Below are 21,647 nucleotides of genomic sequence, written 5' to 3' on the forward strand. Positions count from 1 at the left end.
GGTCTTGGGGCCAGTGGTCTTCAACATCATCACCAATGACAGACAATGTCACTGAGTGCACCCTCAGCAAGTTTGCAGATGACACCAAGCTGAGACACTGGAGGGAAGGGAAGCCATCCAGAGGGACAGGCTGGAGGGGGGGCCATGTGAACCTGATGAGGTTCAATAAGGCCAAGTGCAGGGAGCTGCACTTGGTTTGAGGCAATCCCAGGTGTTTACACAGACTGGGAGAAGAACCCTCTGAGAGCAGCCCTGCAGAGGACTGGGGGTCCTGATGGATGAGAAGCTGGCCATAAGGCAGCAGTGTGCGCCTGCAGCCCGAAGGCCAGCTGTGTTCTGGGCTGCATTAAAAAGGGGTGGCCAGCAGGGACAGGGAGGTGATCATCCCTCTCTGCTCAGCTCTTGTGAGGCCCCATCTGCAGCGCTGTGTCCAGGCCTGGGGCCCCCAGCACAGGAAGGACGTGGAGCTCTGGGAGCGGGGCCAGAGGAGGCACTGAGATGAGCAGAGGGCTGGAGCAGCTCTGTGTGAGGAGAGGTTGAGGGAACTGGGCTCGTTTAGCCTGGAGAAGAGAAGGCTGTGGGGTGACCTCATGGTGGCCTTCCAGTGCTTGAAGGGAGCGGATAAACAGGAGGGGAAATGGCTGTTTGTGAGGGTGGGTGGTGATGGGACAAGGGGAATGGTTTTAAAGTGAGACAGGGGAGGTTTGGGTTGGATATGAGGAGGAAGTTTTTCCCCAGAGGGTGGTGAGGCACTGGCACAGGTTGCCCAAGGAGGCTGTGGATGCCCCATCCCTGCAGGCATTCAAGGCCAGGCTGGATGTGGCTCTGGGCAGCCTGGGCTGCTGGTTGGCGACCTGCACACAGCAGGGGTTGGAATGAGACAATCACTGTGGTCCTTTTCAACCCAGTCTGTTCTTTGATTCTATGATTTATTTGAGAAAAAGTGAAGCACAGGAGCAATGATGTAGGCAAAAGGTGCACAGCTGCTCCTATATTGATTACTGCCAGACACAACATTACTGTCTTATTAAACAAACCATGAACTTAGAAAAACTATGTTTTATCTACTTACTTATTTCTAAAGTGAACTGAGTCTGATTAACATTAACACCAAAGTGCTGCTTAAGTCAATCACATCTCTGCTGAACTTTAGTAATTTTGCCTGAAGACTCCCATGCCTGCCAAATACATGATTCCAAAATTCAAATGGTTATCTGGATGCAAAAGAGGTCAACCAAAGAGCTTGAGCTGATATTTTATTTATCAGTGTATCCAAAAAAGGAAAAAACAAAAAACCAAACCAACAGCAAACCCACCTACTGAATTCCCTTCATTCCTTGAATTAATAGTTTCAGAGATAAAATTTTTTTTGTGGGTAAATACATAAATAATCCTCAAGCAGAACAAGCAGAGAATTTACAACTTTCTTAGAAAGCACAAAGCACCAGGTCGTGGGGAACCAAAGGAACGTGGCTGGCCGTCCTTCGCTGATGATTACATTCCCAAAGTGATTAAGGTAAGGCTGGGTGAATAGTGCTGCATTTCAGCATTACATGGACTGCTGCCTCTTCTCCAGGCATTTCTCAATATCATCCAATACCTGGACAGCTGCTTTAGGAATACGAGTCCCTGGGCCAAACACTTTGGTAACACCAGCTTTATATAGGAAATCATAATCCTGTCCAGAAAGAAATGTGAGATCTTTAGTTAACAGTGCAACAGAAAATTGACCTTCACAGTGACTGTATGTGTCAGGCCTGAGAAATATGCATCAACTCCCTGAGAGGCAACAGAGCATCAAGGGAAATGACAAAAAAATACAGTAACTGGAGGAATAAAGAAATACTGAAAAGCATCTACAACAAGGGTCTTATTTGTTTATCATCAGACTAATATCAGAAGTCAGATGGATGCGACCCTGAATAACCTAATCTAAATTTGATCTACCTTTGAATTTTGAAAATGCTGCTTTGAACAAAGGCTTCTAATAGGTGACTGGCTGCTCATGGTCCCTGCAATCTAAGTAACACTGATGTTATAGTCAGCCTGAAATTCTGAAGTGATTGGAGAAGCAGTTATCTAGTCTCTCTCACTTCTACACAGTATATTCTACATGTCTTTCAGCTACAATCTAGTGGTATCCTAATGGACAGAACATAATTTGTCTCTTAGAAAAATCCTAGGAGATTGGTACATTTTAAAAGTCTGTCCATCCTGAACTACGTACCTGACTGGTTAGAGAAGGAAAACATCAGGGAAAAGGAAGTCAAAATAAATTTGTATGCAAAATCAGTCTGAATCTAGATTCTCTCTCTAGAATCTGTCTCTCTCTAGGCAGAAGACAAACCTAGAGATGTTACTGCCGGGCAAATTCTGGATGAGCTAAAGAAAACTGTAGGAAAAAGACACAGATCTGACTGCGAGGGAATCCAGCAAGCTTAGGAGAAATAGTTAATGAGAGGGACTAAGCCTGATGTCAGAGAACAAGAGGAGCAGCTAACTAGAGAATGAGATGTGCAGCCTGCAGCTGCACTGTCAGCCATACCTCTTAGTCACTGTGCCTCTTCAGAACTATTACTGAAAGTAATAAGTTCCCTTCAGATGGGAGCTAACCTTTACCAGCATTATGCAAGGTACTGGTAATTGAAACTAACAGAACATGAAAAACACTTCCCCGAGGCTATTCTCCTCACAGCAGAACTTAATATTCCATCCAACAAACAACGTAAGTTAAACCAGGACATGATGCACTGAAAGCTCTATCAACAAGACGTGACAGCACCGTGTGACCTTCCTGCAGATCTGTGCTGCACCTGGTGATGGCACCCAGCAGCCTTCAGTGCTGTATGTCACCTCTGACATTCAGAGTACCTAAGAAACAGCTAAAACTAGCACAGGTGGAGATGATGCTGGTGCATACCTGGGGTGGGATGACACCTCCGCATATGACAAGAATGTCTGGGCGGTCGAGGGCATCGAGTTCTTTGATGAGTTCAGGCACGAGAGTTTTATGACCTGCTGCCAGTGTGCTCACACCAACACAGTGCACATCTGCATCAACAGCCTGCTGGGCCACCTCGCGAGGAGTCTGTATGGAAAGAGGATTACACACAGCTAACTGCCCCGGCCTGGCTGCTGAAGGACGTGGGATTGAGCACTGCTCAGTCAGTCATACCTGGAAGAGGGGACCTATGTCCACATCAAAGCCAATGTCTGCAAATCCTGTAGCAATAACTTTAGCTCCTCTGTCGTGGCCATCTTGGCCCATCTTTGCAACCAGTATCCGGGGCCTGCGCCCCTCGCGATCCATGAACTTGGTAACTCTGATGGAAAGCATGAATGACATCACTGTCAGTCACTGAGATTCACCAGAAGCATTTCCACAAATCTGAAATAAAAGCACTAGCTGCAACTGCAGCATAATTTCTGTACATCAAATAAAAGGATCTTCCAAGTCATCATTCACTTATGTAGTTGGCACAGTTATTGCTATGTGATTATTAATCCATTCCTTGTATTTATTATTCAGAACAATAAAATATACTTTTTTGAAGAAAACCACTACTTTTCTGCTTTGCAATGGTAAAAATACTGCTTTCTATGAGGGTTTAATGAGCTGAATAACCACCAACTTAAACACAACTCTTAGATTTTAAGAATAATTATGAGCATTTAGTTCAAAAGGTTGAAGCATGGCACAAGAAGTGCTGTGCAGTAGCATGTCACTATGCAGGAGCACAGAAAAAGATGAGTACAGCTTCCATTCTGTGTGTGTCCAGTGCCTCCCTTCTGCTTAGTGACAGTTCAGCTGTCTGTTGAATTACAAGTGACTCTGTAACCACAGCCTCCGAGATTCATCTGTCACCTTACCTCTCATTATCCATGTACTGCCAGTATCTATCCTGGAGCAGGAAGCAAAGACAACTGTTTCTCAGAAACATTGCTAAAAGGAGTTTTTTAATACTGCTTATAGTGTTCTCAGTACTCTTTTAAACGATGGAGCTGTATGGACTTGGTGCATCTTGAAACCAAATGCTGACTTGACTGGGTTAGTCACTGTAGGAATCCATGGGTTTAGTTTGGGGAAAAGAATGACTTGAGACAAAGCATTTATCAGCACAGAATTAAACAGCCTCAGTAGATTGTGCTAGGAGCAGAAAATGCATCATGTGAGAGCAGTAAATAAAGCACTCGCACAGTTTAGAAGTGAATTCTATCATAGGAGCTGAGAGAAGAAGAAGACTAACCAATCTTCTACTTGAGGATCTGGAGGAGTTGGGACTGCCTTCTGTGTTCCTAAGTTCCAACCAGTATCTGCATTAATTTGTGAAGTCTTACAATTCTTCTCTCTGTTCTGTTTTCTATTCCATATTCTTATTATCACCCACAAGCTCAATCCTAACAGAAACAGTTTTTTGCTGCTCCAAGACTACCTAAGGCAGTACACCCCAAGACTTGAGTTAAGAGAGGGGCAGGTGTGAAATTTCATTTTTGAAGGCCTGTGCAAAAGTGGCTTGTAGCAAAGTTACTTTCAATACCATGTACACTAGCTGGTTCACATGAACTTTGACATAATGGCAGATGCAAAAAAGAAACTACTTCTTGATTCTCAAGGAATAGGTTCAGCTTCACGTAAAGGCTTAATGATAAATACTTACATTCAAAAGAAATATTTGAAATAAGAGAAGACTGTGTAATCTGCCAGCACAATGACCTTTCAATCAGGCTAAACATCAGCACTGTGAAGCCATCCGAAAATTCCCTTTCAAGAGATCCCATAACTCTTTAATGTATAAGACCCAACAGAGCAGGGACACATCAGCCCATATTACATCACTGCCCACTGTAACAATTCAGCCTCTTCACTCAGGAGAACAGCAGCAAAGGCAGAAGCTGCCAAAAGGCACAAATACTCACTGCTTTCACACATATTGCCATCTTATGATGTTTTCTCTCTAGTGACATGACAAAGTAACAACGATAGACAGGAAGTTTTAGGTTGATATCCAGGCAGATTTTAGCCTTACAATTTTAGGAACAGTGAAGAACGAAGCGGCAGGGACAATTTTTGGGCAGCTCAAAACCAGGTTTTACTAATAGGAATAATTGGAAATATTTGTAGACATTACTGTCACACAGTCTTGAGACAAAGCAAACCAGTGTGTGGGGATTTCAAGACAGTGTTTCTCAGCTTTTTAACCCTAAGACTACCACATCTGTTTCAACAAAATCCTCAGAGCAGAAGCCATCTCAGTGTTAGTTCAATTAGCTGATGACTTCTGTCCTATCGCAGTTATTTTTTCTTACCCTGCTTACTGGCTTACAGGTATGGGAATGCCCACGCAGGTGGTTTGTTATGGGGCTTTTTTAAGGCACAGTAGCACAGAAACCTAATGTGAGCCCTGTGCTTGGCTTCCTGCATAGCCCTTCTCACCTGTTGATAGCATGAAGGATTTCATCGCTCTCCCCAAACTCCTGTCGGTAAGCTCCGCTCACCATTCGGTCACTGGCTTTGTGCTCCCCAAACACCTTCTTCATTGCATCTGTTATTTCTCCAACGGTGCACCTAAGATGCAGAAACAAAGTATTGATGCTATCAGGAGGCTTACATGGAAACAGAATACAGAAATAACTGGCAGCAGCCCAACTGTTTGCCTTGCTGCAGGAGCAAAAATCAATTACACTCGCTTCCCCTGTGGCCCTGCAACTCTGGATGCCTGACTTGCATCTCACTACTGGAACATGCAAGAGTATTTTTAAGAAAATACTGTTTTGCTGATGTGAGAAGTGACTTTACATATGACAAGGCAGCTGGGACTGTTACATGGCAAAATACTGAGGAAATTAAATCAAGTTTTCTCACACGGGAATTTTTTAATGCTCAGCTTGCAGGATTCTGCATTTGGACTCATATACTAAGAGTCAAAATACATATATCAAGAAAATAAAAAAAGAAAAAGAACACACACAAACGCAGACTGCAACCTAACTCGTTTACTGGAATTTGTTTCTCTTGACCTTGCTGTCTATATTTTAGTACTTCTTATCTGCTTCTAGCATAGCTATTTTATTGACTGAGATTTCCATGTGAGTAACAAGCTTTGTTTGCTATTTGAGACACTGCGTGTGCTAGAAATAATACACATTTTGCTGCTATAGCACAATTGCCAGAAGCAAACCAGGCTGTGCTGCCTTCTCATACAAACAAATGAAACAACAGCTTCTATTACAAAGCATTTAAAATCTTGTGCTTAATGGATTCCACCCTTCCGTGTAAAATCTCACATGCAGAACTGTCCCAAAAAGACGCTGTGTTCTAATAACAATTGAGCCTACAACTAAATACTGAGGAAAGGAGTCTACTTAGAAGGGGAAAACAGCTGTGGAGGAAGAGCAGTTCACTTAGCTGCATCACAACAAACTGCTTCCTTGTGGTATGAAATGAACTGGGAGCTGGCACCATATGCCAGCATGCCACCGAGCTCCTGATGAAATATATCATCAGTAATGACCAGTCAGTCAAAATATGCTATCACCTATAAGCTGCTCTTAGGTGAGATGAGGTACTCGAAAGGTTTTAATACAAATGACTCAAAGGACATTTGGTGCAACTTCTTGTCCATATACCTGTACAAGAGGATGACCAATGAACTGCAGGCCGGTTTCCTTTTGCTGTTTGCATTTCAGATCGGTTCTGTGTGATGCCCACCTTACAGTCTGCCACACAGCCAGCAAACAGATGGATTTTCGCTGTATTAACTGGATCCCCTGTACATCTCAGAGAGGTGTTTTACTTCCTGTGGCTGCCCAGCTATTTTGCTGCTCTGTCACTGGCTCACGTGCAGCATACTCAGCAAACTTAACAGTAGTTATAATCTAAAGCTACGTTAATGTGAAATGGCAGAAACAGCAAAAATCCTATCTTGAGCATGTAAGCAAGATCTCTAATGCATATCCCTGAAGGTGGTCTCTTATTTTGAGGTATCTCTCTTTAGGTTCCCCGCTTTGCCTCGAAGATAGCAGCAAGCTGGACATGCAGATTTTTACTCATGTTACAGACAAAGGCTTCATCTTTTTGTCATTTCCCCTCCCCCTTTACCTTCTGGAGTTATATTTTGAAAGTTCTCTGCTCTTACCCATTTTCTTCTTCAGCATAAGAAGGAGTCAAGTCTGGACTCCAGAAGATTATACACAAAAAAAGCAACCAATGTTAAGTAATAGATGATTTATATTATCTATAAGTTTATGGATGAACTGGACTTAGCCTGGAACTCTCTTTGAATTTATTTTATTAGTAATGCCATAGAGAGCATTAGTGACAAAGCAACCTGTCCATGACTGCATCAGAACCTGCTGACATCTCTGTGTAAATCTTCATTTCACAGCATCTGTGGGGTCTCAGAAAGCTTAGCACACTACCTGTGTTACGCTGGCTTTTGTTTTTCAGAATATCTAAATAATCTTGTTAATGTTACTGTTGTCTGATATTAATTAAAAAAGAAAAAACAGACTGCATAAGCATTAGATTAAGAGACTTCTTCAAGGCTGAACAGCAAGTCTGCAGCAGACTGATAAATAGGATCTGGAAAGAGTGATTCCCTCTCACAGTGCCAGACATCACAGCCTGCATCACAGCCTTGACATGGATACAGATCCTCCATAAACACTGGCAACTTACTCCTGTGAAAACTGCCTAAAGGCTTACTGTGGCAGAACGTACTGCTTTCTCTAGAAAATAACAAATCTTTTTCCTTCTCTTCTTTTGCAAAAGAAACACGTATGTATAGTTTGTTCTGTTTTAAACCGAAGAGCAGCGCGTGCAAGCATACCTGTGTTGTGCTCTTCTGTTCCTTCTATGCAGAAAAACAATGGAAGTTTCAAGAGATGAAGAAACAGACTACCCTGAGTGTGTTCTCTTGAAAATCTCTTTGCATGTTGCCCTATATAGAAGAACTCCTTGCTCACAGTACATACAGTGCTCTTTCAGATACTCTTTATAGAATCACAGAATGTTTAGGTTGGAAGGGACCTTTAAGATCACCAAGTTCCAACCACTCTGCTATAGGCAGGGACACCTCTCTCTAGCCCAGGTTGCTCAAAACTCCACGATCAGATGCCATAACAAAGTCATTCTGTGGTCACATCCCATACTTAGCCTACATGGCTTCAGGGCAGAGATAAATTTTGTTTCACATCTGCAGCTTACAAAGTATTAATGCTTAGACAGATAATAAAAACAAGGTCACTAAGGAAAGAAACTAGCGGGTAACTTGTCAATTTTGGTACAGAAGACATGAATTCCTGGTAAATCCAACATTATCCTCCAGTGACCTCCACAGTTCAAAGTCAGTATAGGTAGACATGCTGCTGTACAGAAATGTATTCAAAGAGTGGCTGTTAGTGTTCAAAAAAAAGAGAATGAAGAAACTTGAGAACAAGCAAGAAGGCATTCCAAACATGAGTGATTTTGGCTTGTTCATTTCTGAGGCATTTAGTTAATTAAGGAACAGACAGGTATGTTGTATTCTACAGACTGATGTTTACTTTGAAGCAGAAAATAGTCTTAAAAGCACCTTAGGCGAAAAAAAAAAACCAAAAAAACCCACCCATCTTCCATTGGGTTCTAAAGGAAGCCTCACTGCACCATTCAAGAGGATCTTTTACACCGCTGTCTGCCTAAGGAAACATCCTCCTTCAACGATAAAAACATTTTCACACCAAGCTCTGGTGCAGGAAAAGATGAAGCAACAGACCGTGTTAGGATTGTGCACATCCCTTTTCACATCTCAGTTGCTTCTCAAGCTCCCTGACCTATGAAATGGCAGGGTGGCAGAAAAAGGCAGTTCTATCTCAAAACTGCTAAGATTCTGAGCCTGAAACAACACAACTCCTGTGTACAACATCATTTCAGATGAGATACTTCATATTCCCATTGTTCTTCAGTAGAAATTCAAGCATAGCTTCAAGAGACTGTAAAATGCAACAGTCTTACAATATCATATGCACAAGTCTGTGTTTGCTTCCATCTCCAAAATAAAGTCCAAAGGAACTCGAGACCAACCTCACTGACACCATACCCAAAAACAGTTGAAAGATGAATTACAGAATCACAGAATGGTTGGGTTGGAAAGGACCTCAAGGATCACGAAGCTCCAACCCCCCTGTGCCATGCAGGGCCACCAACCTCCCCATTTCATAGCAGCCCAGGCTGCCCAGGGCCCCATCCAACCTGGCCTTGAACACCTCCAGGGATGGACGGGGCATCACAGCCTCTCCGGGCAGCTGTTCCAGCACCTCACCACTCTCACAGCACACAACTTCCCCCTGAAAATGAACAACCAGTTTTTAAATAGCAGCTGGATTTTCACCCTTATCTCTGATACCTTGAACGTGCTGCTTCCACTGCAAGAGCCAGGATATTGCCTTCACCTGTGGCTGCACACTGTGTTAGAGCATCAAGGCATCGCTGAGCTGCTGCAGGGTCTCTGCTGGCCTTCACCTGAAGTGCAGAAGAAAAATATTCAGCCTGAGTAAGAAATGTTACGTGCTTTGATTGCAAAACATGGCATAGCTGTTGTCTGTCTCAGTTTTGAAATCCATATCCTCATGAGACTGTCTGAAAGGCAATGATGAACACCAAATGAACAAAAGTCAAACAAAAACGGTTTTGTTGCTACTTCGTTTCCTGGGGGGTTTCCATCACTCTACTGAAATTAATGAACAGAAATCCAACTTCTCCACTGACAACTAGAGTGGATCCAAACAGATTTAAGGGTCATGCTTTAGGGAAACCACATTTTCTGTAATGTTTACCTAAGTTCTATTTGCAATTGTAACAGCCTTCATTTTTAAGAAGGTATTTCCCACCTTATTAATCTTCTCAATCTGCTTGTTACGGACTGAAGTATTATCAATAGCCAGAACTTCAACTGCCTCCTCTTTTTCTAGCTGATATTTGTTTACTCCAACAATTACTTCAGAACCTATTTCCAGTGGAAACACAAAAAAATTTAGGATATATGTGCAAATTAGTGTGAAAAGACACAAAGTTTATAGGACAAGAACATTTTAAGTAATAAAATACAGTGCTTTGCTTTATAACATTTCAAATACTTTAAGAAATACAGGAAGGATTTAAGTCTATTTCCCACACTTTACTGTAAGAGATGATTATATGCATGAACATTCAACACACTTAACACTGGGCAGAAAACAATTTGAAACAGAATATTTGTCTTTCAGACTCATTTAGTAGTGACTCACTAAGACATGTTTGCTATTTTCTCTTTTTGAGTTTCCATAATGATTCTTAAAGGACTCAACAAAAGTGTTTGTCCTCTACATTGCTTTCCATTTACTTTTCTGATTGTAGCAAACAAATAAGTGAAAGCCAGCTTTGTGTATTAAAATTATCGTGTTCAAAACCTGCATTTTAGTTTTCAGCCAGTATGGACTTAGCAAGCATTTTATCTGCAGTGCTTCACAGCGTTACTCCTCTCTTCAAAGTAGGATGAAGTAATCCATCTTGGGAGAAGAAACAGGATTGTACTGATCACTCTTGACTGGTCAAGAACCTGCTTCAAATTTATACTCAAAAAAAGGTTCATCGAACTTCTTTCCTGTTCAAGTTATCCCTGCAGACCAGAAAAACTGAGCAGAGGTAATAAACATACATGTACACACTCACACACATTTCCTGCACACATACATATGTGTATAAGTGTACACAGTTGCACATACACACACACACCTCCACAGACACTCACTGTCTGTGTTTATGTATCTATACACAAATAAAGAACTGCAACATCTCCTAATATGAAGTGACTGTTAAAATGAAATGATTTTTCTGGTCTTCAAGACAAATAAACGGCCCTCAAGGAAACGGAGCCTCTTGGCCAGATGCATTCAACACTGCCACCTGCTGGCTGTCACAGTTTTACACTCAGGAACAGTTTAAATGTACTACCTCAAAAAGAAAGCAGGAAAAAAACAAAAGTTCCCTTCTTTTGCCTTCTTGCTCCCTACCAGAGTCAATCCTGGCTTGCCTTCGGGCTGCACACTCTTCAATACGAAGTTTGGGAATTCCCTCAGCGACAGCTTTGGCCATTCCACCCATTTCTTCAATCTCCTCAATGAGCTGGGAAATGCAGAAGATGGAGAAAAAGAGGATTAGTAAGGTTCACAAAACAAGCTTTGCAGTTGCACAACCATCCAAATTCTAAGTACATCTAAGTATACAGTCCTGTTCTCCTAGCTCTCTGTGTCTCTGACCAGATTCTGGTATATGTTGCAAGAGATCTCAAACAAGATCATTTTTATTGCCAAAACTCCATGAATTCAGTAACAGTGCAATGCACTTTCAACCACAAACAGTTGTTGTTTGCCCTTCACGAAGGACTAAAATTGGAGACCTTGATTCTGCACTGACTTTTGCCTGTCAGTTTAATGAACTAAAAAAAGCCAGGGCCATTTGCCAGATCCTGAAGACAAGTGCTGCGTCATGGTCCAACTCTCATACAAAAGCCCATTCAACTCTAAAATACTGTGCTCAAACTACCTACAGAGAGTGGTCATCAGACCATGCTTGGTACTGTCTGGAAGCATCTTAGTTAACCCAGTCCTAAAAGACACCTGCCAGTGCACCCCACTACACAGAGCAATCTGCATGGTGCAAGCCTAGTGTCTGATCCTGTATTAGTTCATTAATTGATGTTGGGATTTGGCACTTTTGCTTAAAGGCAGAATCACTGTTTACCTGTAGGCTAAACACAGAATGGCTTGGGTTGGGAGGAACCTTAAAGCTCATCTAGTCCAAACCCCTCTGCTGTGGAAACCCAGGGTCCCACCCAACCTGGCCTTGAATGCTTCCAGGGTTGGAGCACCCACACTTCTCTGGGCAACCTCTGCCACTGCCTCATTGGCTTCTGAGTAAAAAATTACCTCCTGATATCTCATCTAAATCTCCCCTCTTTTAGTTTAAACCCATTCCACCTTGTCCTATCGCTATCTGCCCATGTAATAAGCTGCTCTCCCTCCTGCTTATGAGCTCCCTACAAGTACTGGAAGGCTGCAATGAGGTTTCCCCCAGTCTTCTCCAGGCTGAACACACCAAGCTTTCCCAACCTTTCTTCATAGGAGAGGTGCTCCAGCCCTCTGAGCATCTTTGTGGCCCTTCTCTGGATCCAATCCAACAGCTCCACATACAGGTGGACAGTTTTATTCAGGTCTGCCACCAGTCAGGCTACTCTTGGGCTATACCTTTGACATGCAACTAACAACTGACAAATGAAATATATTATTCAAAAAAAATAAAAAAGATTTTGAATCAATAGAACAACAACAGCAAAAATTCTGCATTGGCCAAACAATTTTCTGCCTCCTTACACGGCTATAAAATTTGGCTTCCAATAACCTCTAGTTTCTAAACACGAAGCAGAGTAACACACACACGAGTAGACATAAATCAAAGAACATAGTGAGTTCTAAAAAGATCAAGTCCAACTCCTGGCTCCACATAGGATCATCCAAAAAATCAGCCCACGTCTGAGAGTGTTGTCCAAACACTTCTGGAACTCCAGCAGGCTTGGTTCCCTGGAGATCCTGTTCTGCATGTACCTAAGTAGGATGGGTTGATCATTTCTTCTTCAGACTCCCCATTTTTTTTCTTTAAACATACACAGAAAACACAGATTCTCTAAAATTAGGAGACTTCAGAGTGCAAAATATTTTCATTATCTGTCCTACAATGAAATATTTCCTTTCTGAAGGTAGTCTGCTGAAATGCTGATGCATCTCTCTAAACACTGTATATACACTTTTATAAAGTTCATCTACAAAAAAAAAAAACCACTGAAGATTTAAGGGTTAAATAATTCCTCCCTAAGAAATTACCAAGATACGGAACAGTCATCTCTCAAAAATTCTGTAGCTGCAATTTTCCTACAAAACATAAAACGGCGTGCAAACCAACCTTCAAAGCAGCCTCATAGACATCATTGGTGAGGCACTCCATCAGGTAGGATCCCCCCCAGGGGTCTGCCACTTTTGGAATCCCTGACTCCTCCTGTATTATGATCTGTGTGTTGCGAGCAATGCGAGCACTCTTCACTGTAGGCAAACCCAAAGCTTCATCAAATGAATTTGTATGCAGTGACTGGGTGCCTCCAAACACTGCAGCCATTGCTTCAATCGTAGTGCGAATAACATTGTTAAAGGGATCCTGGAAAGAAAAGGAAGGTTCTAAAGGTCAAAGCTTCTGGCACAGGACTGAGGTATATTGATTTCACAAACACTGCTGCACATAAATGACTGCAAAATTCCCAGCAGAAGAACTGTAATTGTACCAAAAGCTGAAAAAATGGGAGACATCCAATGAAATGGATGTATCGCTCAACAGTATTTCAGGCAAAGAGATTAATCAATAAAGCAAGCCAGAATTATTGATGTACAATTAAATCGGTCACAATAATAAAGCAAAGCTCAACTGATATCAAGTTGTGTTACAAATAATTAATTCAAAGTAGAGACGGTGGAATCCCTCCACCCCAGAATACCAAAGTCTCAGAGCACATTTGCAGAACAGGTCACGAGTCAAGATCCATTTTGGAGCCACATATGTTCAGTAATTTCACTAATGATAGTATTACACAAAGGTGGGAGCCACTGTTGAAATTTGCTTGTAGCAAATTCACGGATACATCAATGGATGCAACAGATAATCTGGAGTACTATGCACAAAAAGGAAGTCAGTACTACAAAATGCAATTTTAGCATTGAGGTTAAGATTTTTCTCGGCTTTCTTCAGACATTTCAACAGCTGCATTGAGTGCAGAAACCTTCAGAGTAAAAGAAGAACTATCATGATCCTCAGAGAGGGGTAACTGGGTAACCTGTGCCCTAAGCCAGTGAAGAATCACTCAATGCAGGTGCCTGTAACAGCCCTCTTTAAGATATACACCACGAGAACATATTTTAATTAGGAAATAGAGTACAATTCCTAACCTGCTCAGTGAGTGACCAGCCTGAAGTCTGACAGTGAGCTCTAAGCAGCAGAGATTTGGGATTCTTGGAATTGAACTTTTTCTCTATCAAGTGAGCCCATAGCTTCCTCCCTGCTCGAAGCTTAGCTATTTCCATATAGAAGTTCATGCCAATTCCCCAGAAGAAGGAGAGCCTGTAATAAGAGTACAAAAACAGGATAAAACATTAAACCAATCTAAAAACAAAATTTCAGTAAAGGACAAGACCTACAGCAAGGCCCCCGATTAATTTAATTTTACAGACTTATGTGAGGTGATAGGAATATTCCTGGACACTGCTGCCATTTGCTACAGAAGACACACATCTATGCCAATAAGCAGTCTTTGAAACAAGGTAACTGCAGGCAAACTGCCAGTGGTTATGGCTTCTGGAACTGCTAAGATGTGCCCTGGGTCTGAGGGGGAGCCCTGGGGGAAGAAGAGTTCCAGCACATCACTAACACAGACACTGGCAATGCAATGCTGGGGAAAGATGCTGGACACAATGTATGTGTGCGGCTATTGCTCACAAACTACTTAGGAGCAGAAGTCACTCTGCAGTCCTAAAGCTATAACTCCATTAGAACCTCTTTCAACAACTGCTTAGAGACCCTCTCACTGATTCACAAACCAACTATTACAACAAGCCTGGGCAATGCTTGGGCTTGTAAATTAGTTTTATTCGGTCCATCAAAACAGATGTAGTCTGGACCAGCTAAGTATTCTTCTTGTTTTGGTTTGTTTTTTTTTGTTACAAAGTTTCAAAGGTAAGAAAATACATTTGCAGCAAGAGCCTTGTAAATATTACTTGTACGTGTAGAAATCCTGAAAAAGGTTAAAATTCAACTGTAGGAACTTTACCCAAAATGAGTTTTGTATTTAGCTCACCTTGGTGCAAATTCATCAATGGTAAGGCCGGCTTTCAGTCCAGTTCTGCAGTATTCCAAGCCATCTGCTATAGTATAAGCCAATTCCAGAATGGTATCAGCTCCTGCCTCTTGCATATGGTATCCACTGATTGAGATGGAATTAAATTTTGGCATATACTGCAAAAATAAAAAAACGTGTATTACAGCAGAAGGGAGGAGAAAACCTGAGAGTTGTGCTGACAGATGTTTCAGATGTTTATTTCGCATACATTCCCATGCTTTTACTACTTCTCAATATTTGTTGTGCTTTATTTATTATTTCTCATCGTCACTCTCTCCCTCAAAGTGTCCCAACTCTCCTATGAAAATGCAACTCAAAAAACAACTGGTAGCACCAAACATCCAGGCATAAATCCAAGGATTCACCCTTTTCCTTATCTGCTTTCTATGCTTTATTTCACTGCAGAAGGCCTTTAGGTTTTCTGCCTCCTTGTTCCTGCTAACAGCTGAATAATGCTTCTTAACTATGTGGCTTCTCCCCCTGCACAACAAAAAGCCTCTCTACTCCTTGTATCCAAGTTTCCTGCTGTCTTTTCAGGCTCGTCTGAATTTGATTTGGATTTGAATTTACTTAATCCTAACATTTATAAATGTTTGCAAATGATTTGAGACCTTAATTTGCCTTGATCAGTCTTCCCATCTTCTTCCACAACCTCATCTTTGTTCACTATGACAGGTCTTTCTGTTCTCTGCTTCGTTCTGCAAAGCCCCTTATAAATAGTCAACCAGGTATAAAAATGAAGTAAACACACTTAAACAATGAATACCTTTGAGGTGTACTGGAAGATGTCAGCAATAATCCTCATTGATGGCTCTGGAGGGAAGATGTACGTGTTTCGGACCATGAACTCCTTCAGTATGTCGTTCTGGATTGTCCCTGTCAGCTTGGCCTGAGGCACTCCCTGTTCTTCCCCAGTTACAATGAACGTTGCCAGCACAGGGATGACTGCCCCATTCATTGTCATAGAAACTGACATTTTCTCTAAAGGAATTCCATCAAAAAGGATTTTGGTGTCTTCTACCGTATCGATGGCAACTCCAGCCATTCCAACATCGCCTCGAACTCGTGGGTTGTCTGAATCATAGCCACGATGGGTGGCTAGATCAAAAGCAACAGACAATCCCTGTTGGCCAGCTAAGTGAAGAAAAGAAAAAAGAAAAAGAAAAAAAAAAAGATTCAGAAGTGTTAAACAGCTGCATTAGAACTGGATCTCAACTTTTTGAAAGGATAGGTAACAGCAGGAGAAGGGGAAATGGTTTGAAGTTGAGGGAGGGCAGATGGAGGTTGGATGTCAGGAGAAGTTGTGTGCTGTGAGAGTGGTGAGGTGCTGGAACAGCTGCCCAGAGAGGCTGTGATGCCCCGTCCATCCCTGGAGGTGTTCAAGGCCAGGTTGGATGGGGCCCTGGGCAGCCTGGGCTGCTGTGAAATGGGGAGGTTGGTGGCCCTGCATGGCACAGGGGGGTTAGAGCTTCGTGATCCTTGAGGTCTCTTCCAACCCAGGCCAATCTCTGATTGATCTAATTTTATACAGTTTATTTTCCACCACTCAGGTTTGTGCAGTAAACCCATTTTTTGTTGCTTCCTGCTCAGATTTCTCCAAAGTCATCTAATACATGGTAATTTTCAACTTGAAAAGCTTAGATGACCAAAATATTTAGTCTTTCCATGTCAGCCACATAATCAGTTTACTATGCTTAATGCATTACTGAGCCACAAATTATAAATGTGTATACACAGGTAGTATCAGGGTTTGCAAACAGAAATACTGCTTAGCTGGAAACACAGTGTGATAAATCATACCACATTAACTTCTCTTTACTACACATAAAACATATGAACACAGACCATTGCCGTGGTTCAAATGACATACGCAGTGAGAGAAAACTGTCCATACAGAGCAGGGAACCAGTTAGAGCACTTTGTTGCTGAGATGTGGAAGCAGTACCTGAAACTCTACAAATCCCAGACATACATCAGCACTGCAGCTCCTGAAGAAACTACACTTCATTCCTTTGCCAATCAGCTTCTTTATCATCAGCAGAACTCTTAGCTGTCACACATCAGCCTCTATTGCTCATCTAAAAACTAGTGCTAGCCCTGAAGTACAGTGACAACTTTCAGCTGTAAGAGAGCAGACTCAGAGACTTTTACAAGTGAAAATACCTAATAGTGCTGCAAAGCAAAACACTTTGCAGAAATACTGGGGAAACTGCTCTCAAGTAATGAAAACACCAATCTTTTATGAAGCTGGCCTTACTAGTGCAGCACAAATGACATGACAAGTATGTATTTATGTGAGTTTAAAACTGACAATACGAGATGGGAACCCAAGATGCCAGAATGAACTGATCTCAGAAACCTAACTGACCAAGCTCAGATTTTTTTTGTCTCTACGAGCTACTACATGCTCACAAAATAAGAGCAAATGTTCCATGAACTCTCTACTCTTTGGACCCTGGGATGCTGCCAAATTTTGTCAGCGTCAAGTCAGAGTAGCAACAGATAGCATTTAACTTGTTCATCTTTCCATCCATCTCAATAGTAAAATGAAGTAAAGAGAGTTTCAGAAACGATCCAGCACCATTGGGAAGAACCCGTCAGAAATGAAAACTCACAGGGCTTCACAATCACATTTGCCATACAATTCTTCATGTGAATGTTTCCCATTGTTTAGCTCAGTGATGTCTTCTCCCAGCACAGCTGTCTTACCTTTAATGTTATCTTTGTAGAACCTGTTGCTCTCCTCCACAGTGCTGAAGCCAGCATACTGGCGGATGGTCCACGGCCTGTATGTGTACATGGTTGGGTAGGGTCCTCGAGTGAAAGGTTTCACCCCTGGCAGCTCCTCAGGAAGGTCTTCTGTGTCCCTTTTGGAGTACAAGGGCTTGATGTCGATCCCCTCTGGGGTATGCCAAATTAAATCCTTTGGATTCTTGCCTTTCAGCTGCTTTTCAGCAAGGGCAGCCCATTCAGGGTGCAGTGGCTGACGGTGCAGTGAGCGCCATGTGAGCCTGCAGGCTGGAAGCTGTGTTGGGCAGAAGCAACGGCAGGACTGCAGGAACAGAAGAGCATCCTTGGCTCTTAGCATGTTTGACCCAATGGGTGGCAAGTATGGCGTGAGCTGAAGGGATTAAAACCACATATTTTACCTTATCATATAAATCTGACATGGGAGAAGTGTGCATGACAGCTCAAGCAATTTGCTAAAGCCAAAACAATTACTCAGGAATAAACAAAAGCATATTATTCATTTGTTGATTTGACAGACATCCTTTTCCCTTCCCATTTGATCAGACAGCGCAAAAAAGAGTCGAGGAAAAATCCTACATTTTCTTCTAGCAAGGGAAGACATTCCTGCAACTCATCTACAGCCACACATGAAACACGTAATTTATTTTGGCCCCTAAACAACACCATCATTAACCAGCCAGTGAAAGTCATAGCATCACAGAATCATTAAGGTTGGAAAATCCTCACTAATTATCAAGTCCAACCCATCACTACCACGCTCATGAAACCATGTCCCTATCTGACACATCTACACGGTTCCTGAACGCCTCAAGGGACAGTAACTCCACCACTTCCCTGCACAGCCTCTTTCAATGTATTACCACTCTTCTGGAGAATAAATATTTCCTAATATCCAACCTGAATCTCCCCTAGTGCTACTTGAGGCCATTAGCTCTTGTCGTTATAGCTGCCACCTGGGAGCAGAGGCTGACACCCACCTCACCACAACCCCCCCTCAGCGAGTTGCAGAAAGCAATAAGGTCTCCCTTGAATCTCCCCTTCTCCAGACTGAACAATCCCAGATCCCTCAGCCACTCCCCATAACACCTATGCTCCACATCCCTCACAGATCTGTTGCCCTACTTTGAACAAGCTCCAGGGCCTCCATGTTTTTCTTGCAATGCGTGGCCCACAACTGAACACAGCACTAGAGCTTTCAGCATTCATTTGACCAAATAGGAATCAACTCTTGGAAAGGGTTGATAAGTGCAGGACAAGGGGAAATGGTTTGAAGTTGAGTGAGGGAAGATTGAGGTTGGATGTCAGGGGGAAGTTCTGTGCTATGAGAGCGGTGAGGTGCTGGAACAGCTGCCCAGAGAGGCTGTGATGCCCCGTCCATCCCTGGAGGTGTTCAAGGCCAGGTTGGATGGGGCCCTGGGCAGCCTGGGCTGCTATGAAATGGGGAAGTTGGTGGCCCTGCATGGCACAGGGGGTTGGAGCTTCGTGATCCTTGAGGTCCCTTCCAACCCAAACCATTCTGTGAAACCCCATTTCCTCACACACACCTACCCAGGCAGCAGACACCACAAAGTCCCGTTTGGTCCCACAGCCCGCCCTATACACACCCCTTCAGCGGCCAATAGGAGTGAGGACGCCGATTTAAGGCGTCCCTGAGGGCTCCCAGCCCTATTCGGCGGGGAGAACAGGAGAACTGGAAGGATCGGGACAGACCCCAAAGCCACCCCGGCCCCTACAGCCCCGCTACCTGCCGTCAGCCCCCTCACGGCACCCGCACCTCTCGCAGCACTGCGCATGCGCGTCGAGAGGCAGTGTGCATGCGCGTATTCCCTCCCTGTGCCCGCCCTTCTACGCGAGGGGCGGTGGCTGCCAATGCGCATGCGCCGGTTTGCGCGCGGGGTACGGTTTGCTAACGGCTCTATGGGCTGACGCGAATCGGTGGCGGTGGGAACGCTCAGCAGGCGGCGGGGTGGTGAGTCTTTGGGCAGGGTGAGGCGCTGGAGGGGTTGGTGGATGTTTGTGCTGTATTATCCGGCACGGGCTCGGGAAAGCGGGGTGGGGGTCTTTGCAGTTACAGGCTATAGTTCCCATCATGCTTTGCTCTCGGAGAGTGTATACAGCCGCTCCCGCGGGGCCCGGTGCATGCTGGGAGTTGTAGTCTGCGTGCCGGCTCAGACGTGGCCATTCGCTGCTGTGTGGAAGTGGGAGGGCTGGTCTCCTTTCAGGGACAGAGGGGCAGGCTGGAGCAGAGGAAGCTCCATGTGAGCGTAAGGGAAAACCTCCTTACAATGAGGGTGACAGACACTGGAACACGCTCTGCCTGTGGGTTTTTACAGCCCTGTGCTCCTTGATGCATGGTTTGGGCTACGAGGAATTGAGTTAGTGGGTTATTTGTGTTGTTTCCTCTTGTTCTGTATGGCTTGCAGACCATGAAACGCTACCATGCATCTTCTGGTAAAAGGGGAGAGGCTGCTGATGGGGGAACAGCAAAAAGACCCACTAAGTCACACAACCTGCAAGGACCTACCAGCCAGAAGAAGGGAACAGGGGGCAAAGGAAATAAACATCATCAGAAAAAAAAGGTAAGTCATTATTTTTGGGTAAAGCAAGCTAGAAAAGTAACCAAAAAAAGAAAGAAGAGTTCTGCCTGCTTTTCTGGTGTAATTGATAATGAATCCCTCATTAAAGTTGCTCCTTGTGAGAAAATGCCCTTACAGACATTGACCAAGGCCATGGGGTCCAACCTTTTGGCTAGACAGCTAGGAATTGTCTTTGGCTACGTATAAAATACATAGGTTGCTCACAAAGCAATGTCTCATTTTTATTTCCATGGAAACTATAATAGATACAATGAGCACAGTGCAACCATTTGATAGAGCAAATTCTTAGCTACAAAATGCTGTTTTTGAACATAGCCACCACCGTTAGCTATGCATTTTCACCAGTAATGAACAGGAGCCTTCATGCTACTCTCCTGAAATTCTGCACCAGAGGAGGTGACCACTTTCATTCTCTCCACTGCTGATATGCACCACCAACCCCTCTCTATGCTCACATCCACTGGTTGGTCTCCATAAATCACAGAATCACAGAATGGCCTGGGCTGGAAGGGACCTCAAGGATCATGAAGCTCCAACCCCCCTGTGCCATGCAGGGCCACCAATCTCCACGTTTCACAGCAGCCCAGGCTGCCCAGGGCCCCATCCAACCTGGCCATGAGCACCTCCAGGGATGGACGGGGCATCCACAGCCTCTCTGGGCAGCTGTTCCAGCACCTTACCATTCCCATAGGGAAGAACTTCCCCCTGACATCCAACCTCAATTTTCCCTCCCTCAACTTCAAACCATTTGCCCTTGTCCTGCTGTTATCTTCCTTTTCAAAGAGTTGATTCCCCTCCCTTCGGACTCCTTAGGTACTGAAGATGCTGCAGTGAGGTCTTTTTTTTTCTCCACAGCCTTTTTTTCTCCAGGCTGAACGAGCCCAGCTCCCTCAGCCTATCTTCATAGGGAAGATGCTCCAGTCCCCTGATCATCTTTGTGGGCCCTAACAGCTCTCTGTCTTTCTTGTTTTGTGGGCTCCAGACCTGGACACAGTACTGCAGATAAATGTTCAGCAAGTGTTGATGAGTGTCCATGGTGGCCATTTTTTCTGCATGGAGGAGTTCAGTGACACACCTTTGCTTCATCTCCACTTCCATGTCAGATGCTGTTCTGTCAGACTGTCTATAATGCCTGTATGTGATGGGATATTGATGGGAAGGTTCAATCTCTACTGCCATTCCAGCAACGTCTGCCTCTGATATTATGGGCCAACATAATAAAACAGGAGGCATTACTTTCAGAGCAGCCCTTCTATGTTCTATAGTTGATGTGTATAAGCAACAATTATTTTTTTTCCTTTTATATATATGTGTGTATATATATATATATATATATATATATATATAT

At 43.5% G+C, this 21,647-nt stretch overlaps 2 protein-coding genes across 4 annotated transcripts in view; one reads left to right on the top strand and one right to left on the bottom strand.

Annotated features, from left to right (window-relative positions):
- Nucleotides 1-908: 908 nt before the first annotated feature.
- Nucleotides 909-19,516, bottom strand: MMUT (methylmalonyl-CoA mutase). The gene is made up of 13 exons (XM_042832609.1): nucleotides 19,447-19,516; nucleotides 17,661-18,072; nucleotides 15,718-16,085; nucleotides 14,910-15,067; nucleotides 14,005-14,176; nucleotides 12,974-13,222; nucleotides 11,029-11,140; nucleotides 9,868-9,983; nucleotides 9,384-9,499; nucleotides 5,435-5,566; nucleotides 3,176-3,323; nucleotides 2,921-3,088; nucleotides 909-1,678 (listed from the first exon to the last, which is right to left on the bottom strand). The coding sequence occupies exons 2-13, from the start codon at nucleotides 18,037-18,039 to the stop codon at nucleotides 1,550-1,552; spliced, it is 2,247 nt and encodes a 748-aa protein (XP_042688543.1). The 5' UTR covers nucleotides 18,040-18,072; nucleotides 19,447-19,516; the 3' UTR covers nucleotides 909-1,549.
- CENPQ (centromere protein Q) overlaps nucleotides 19,479-21,647 on the top strand; it is a 7,791-nt gene continuing 5,622 nt past the window's right edge. Inside the window, exons 1-2 of one of the 3 annotated variants that reach the window (XM_042832610.1) lie at nucleotides 19,479-19,598; nucleotides 20,126-20,281. In XM_042832610.1, the coding sequence (XP_042688544.1) occupies nucleotides 19,494-19,598; nucleotides 20,126-20,281 (261 nt within the window). In that variant the 5' untranslated portion in view covers nucleotides 19,479-19,493. Of the gene's footprint in view, nucleotides 19,672-19,864; nucleotides 20,022-20,125; nucleotides 20,282-21,647 lie in introns of those variants that run through there. The other 2 variants (XM_042832611.1, XM_042832612.1) reach the window with 2 other exon arrangements.

The sequence above is a fragment of the Centrocercus urophasianus genome, unplaced genomic scaffold (genome assembly GCF_019232065.1).
Source record: "Centrocercus urophasianus isolate 14NV4802_14NV808 unplaced genomic scaffold, USGS_Curo_1.0 seq_39, whole genome shotgun sequence".
Classification (NCBI taxonomy): Eukaryota; Metazoa; Chordata; class Aves; order Galliformes; family Phasianidae; genus Centrocercus; species Centrocercus urophasianus.

What these genes read in the sequence shown, in the direction of transcription:
- MMUT (XM_042832609.1), bottom strand. Translation starts at nt 18,039, where the DNA reads ATGCTAAGAGCCAAGGATGCTCTTCTGTTCCTGCAGTCCTGCCGTTGC. An exon ending in ATTGATGAATTTGCACCAAG is followed by an intron (nt 14,177 to 14,909) that starts GTGAGCTAAATA and finishes CTCTTATTACAG; the next exon opens with GCTCTCCTTCTTCTGGGGAA. An exon ending in ACATAGGTCCCCTCTTCCAG is followed by an intron (nt 3,089 to 3,175) that starts GTATGACTGACT and finishes CTTTCCATACAG; the next exon opens with ACTCCTCGCGAGGTGGCCCA.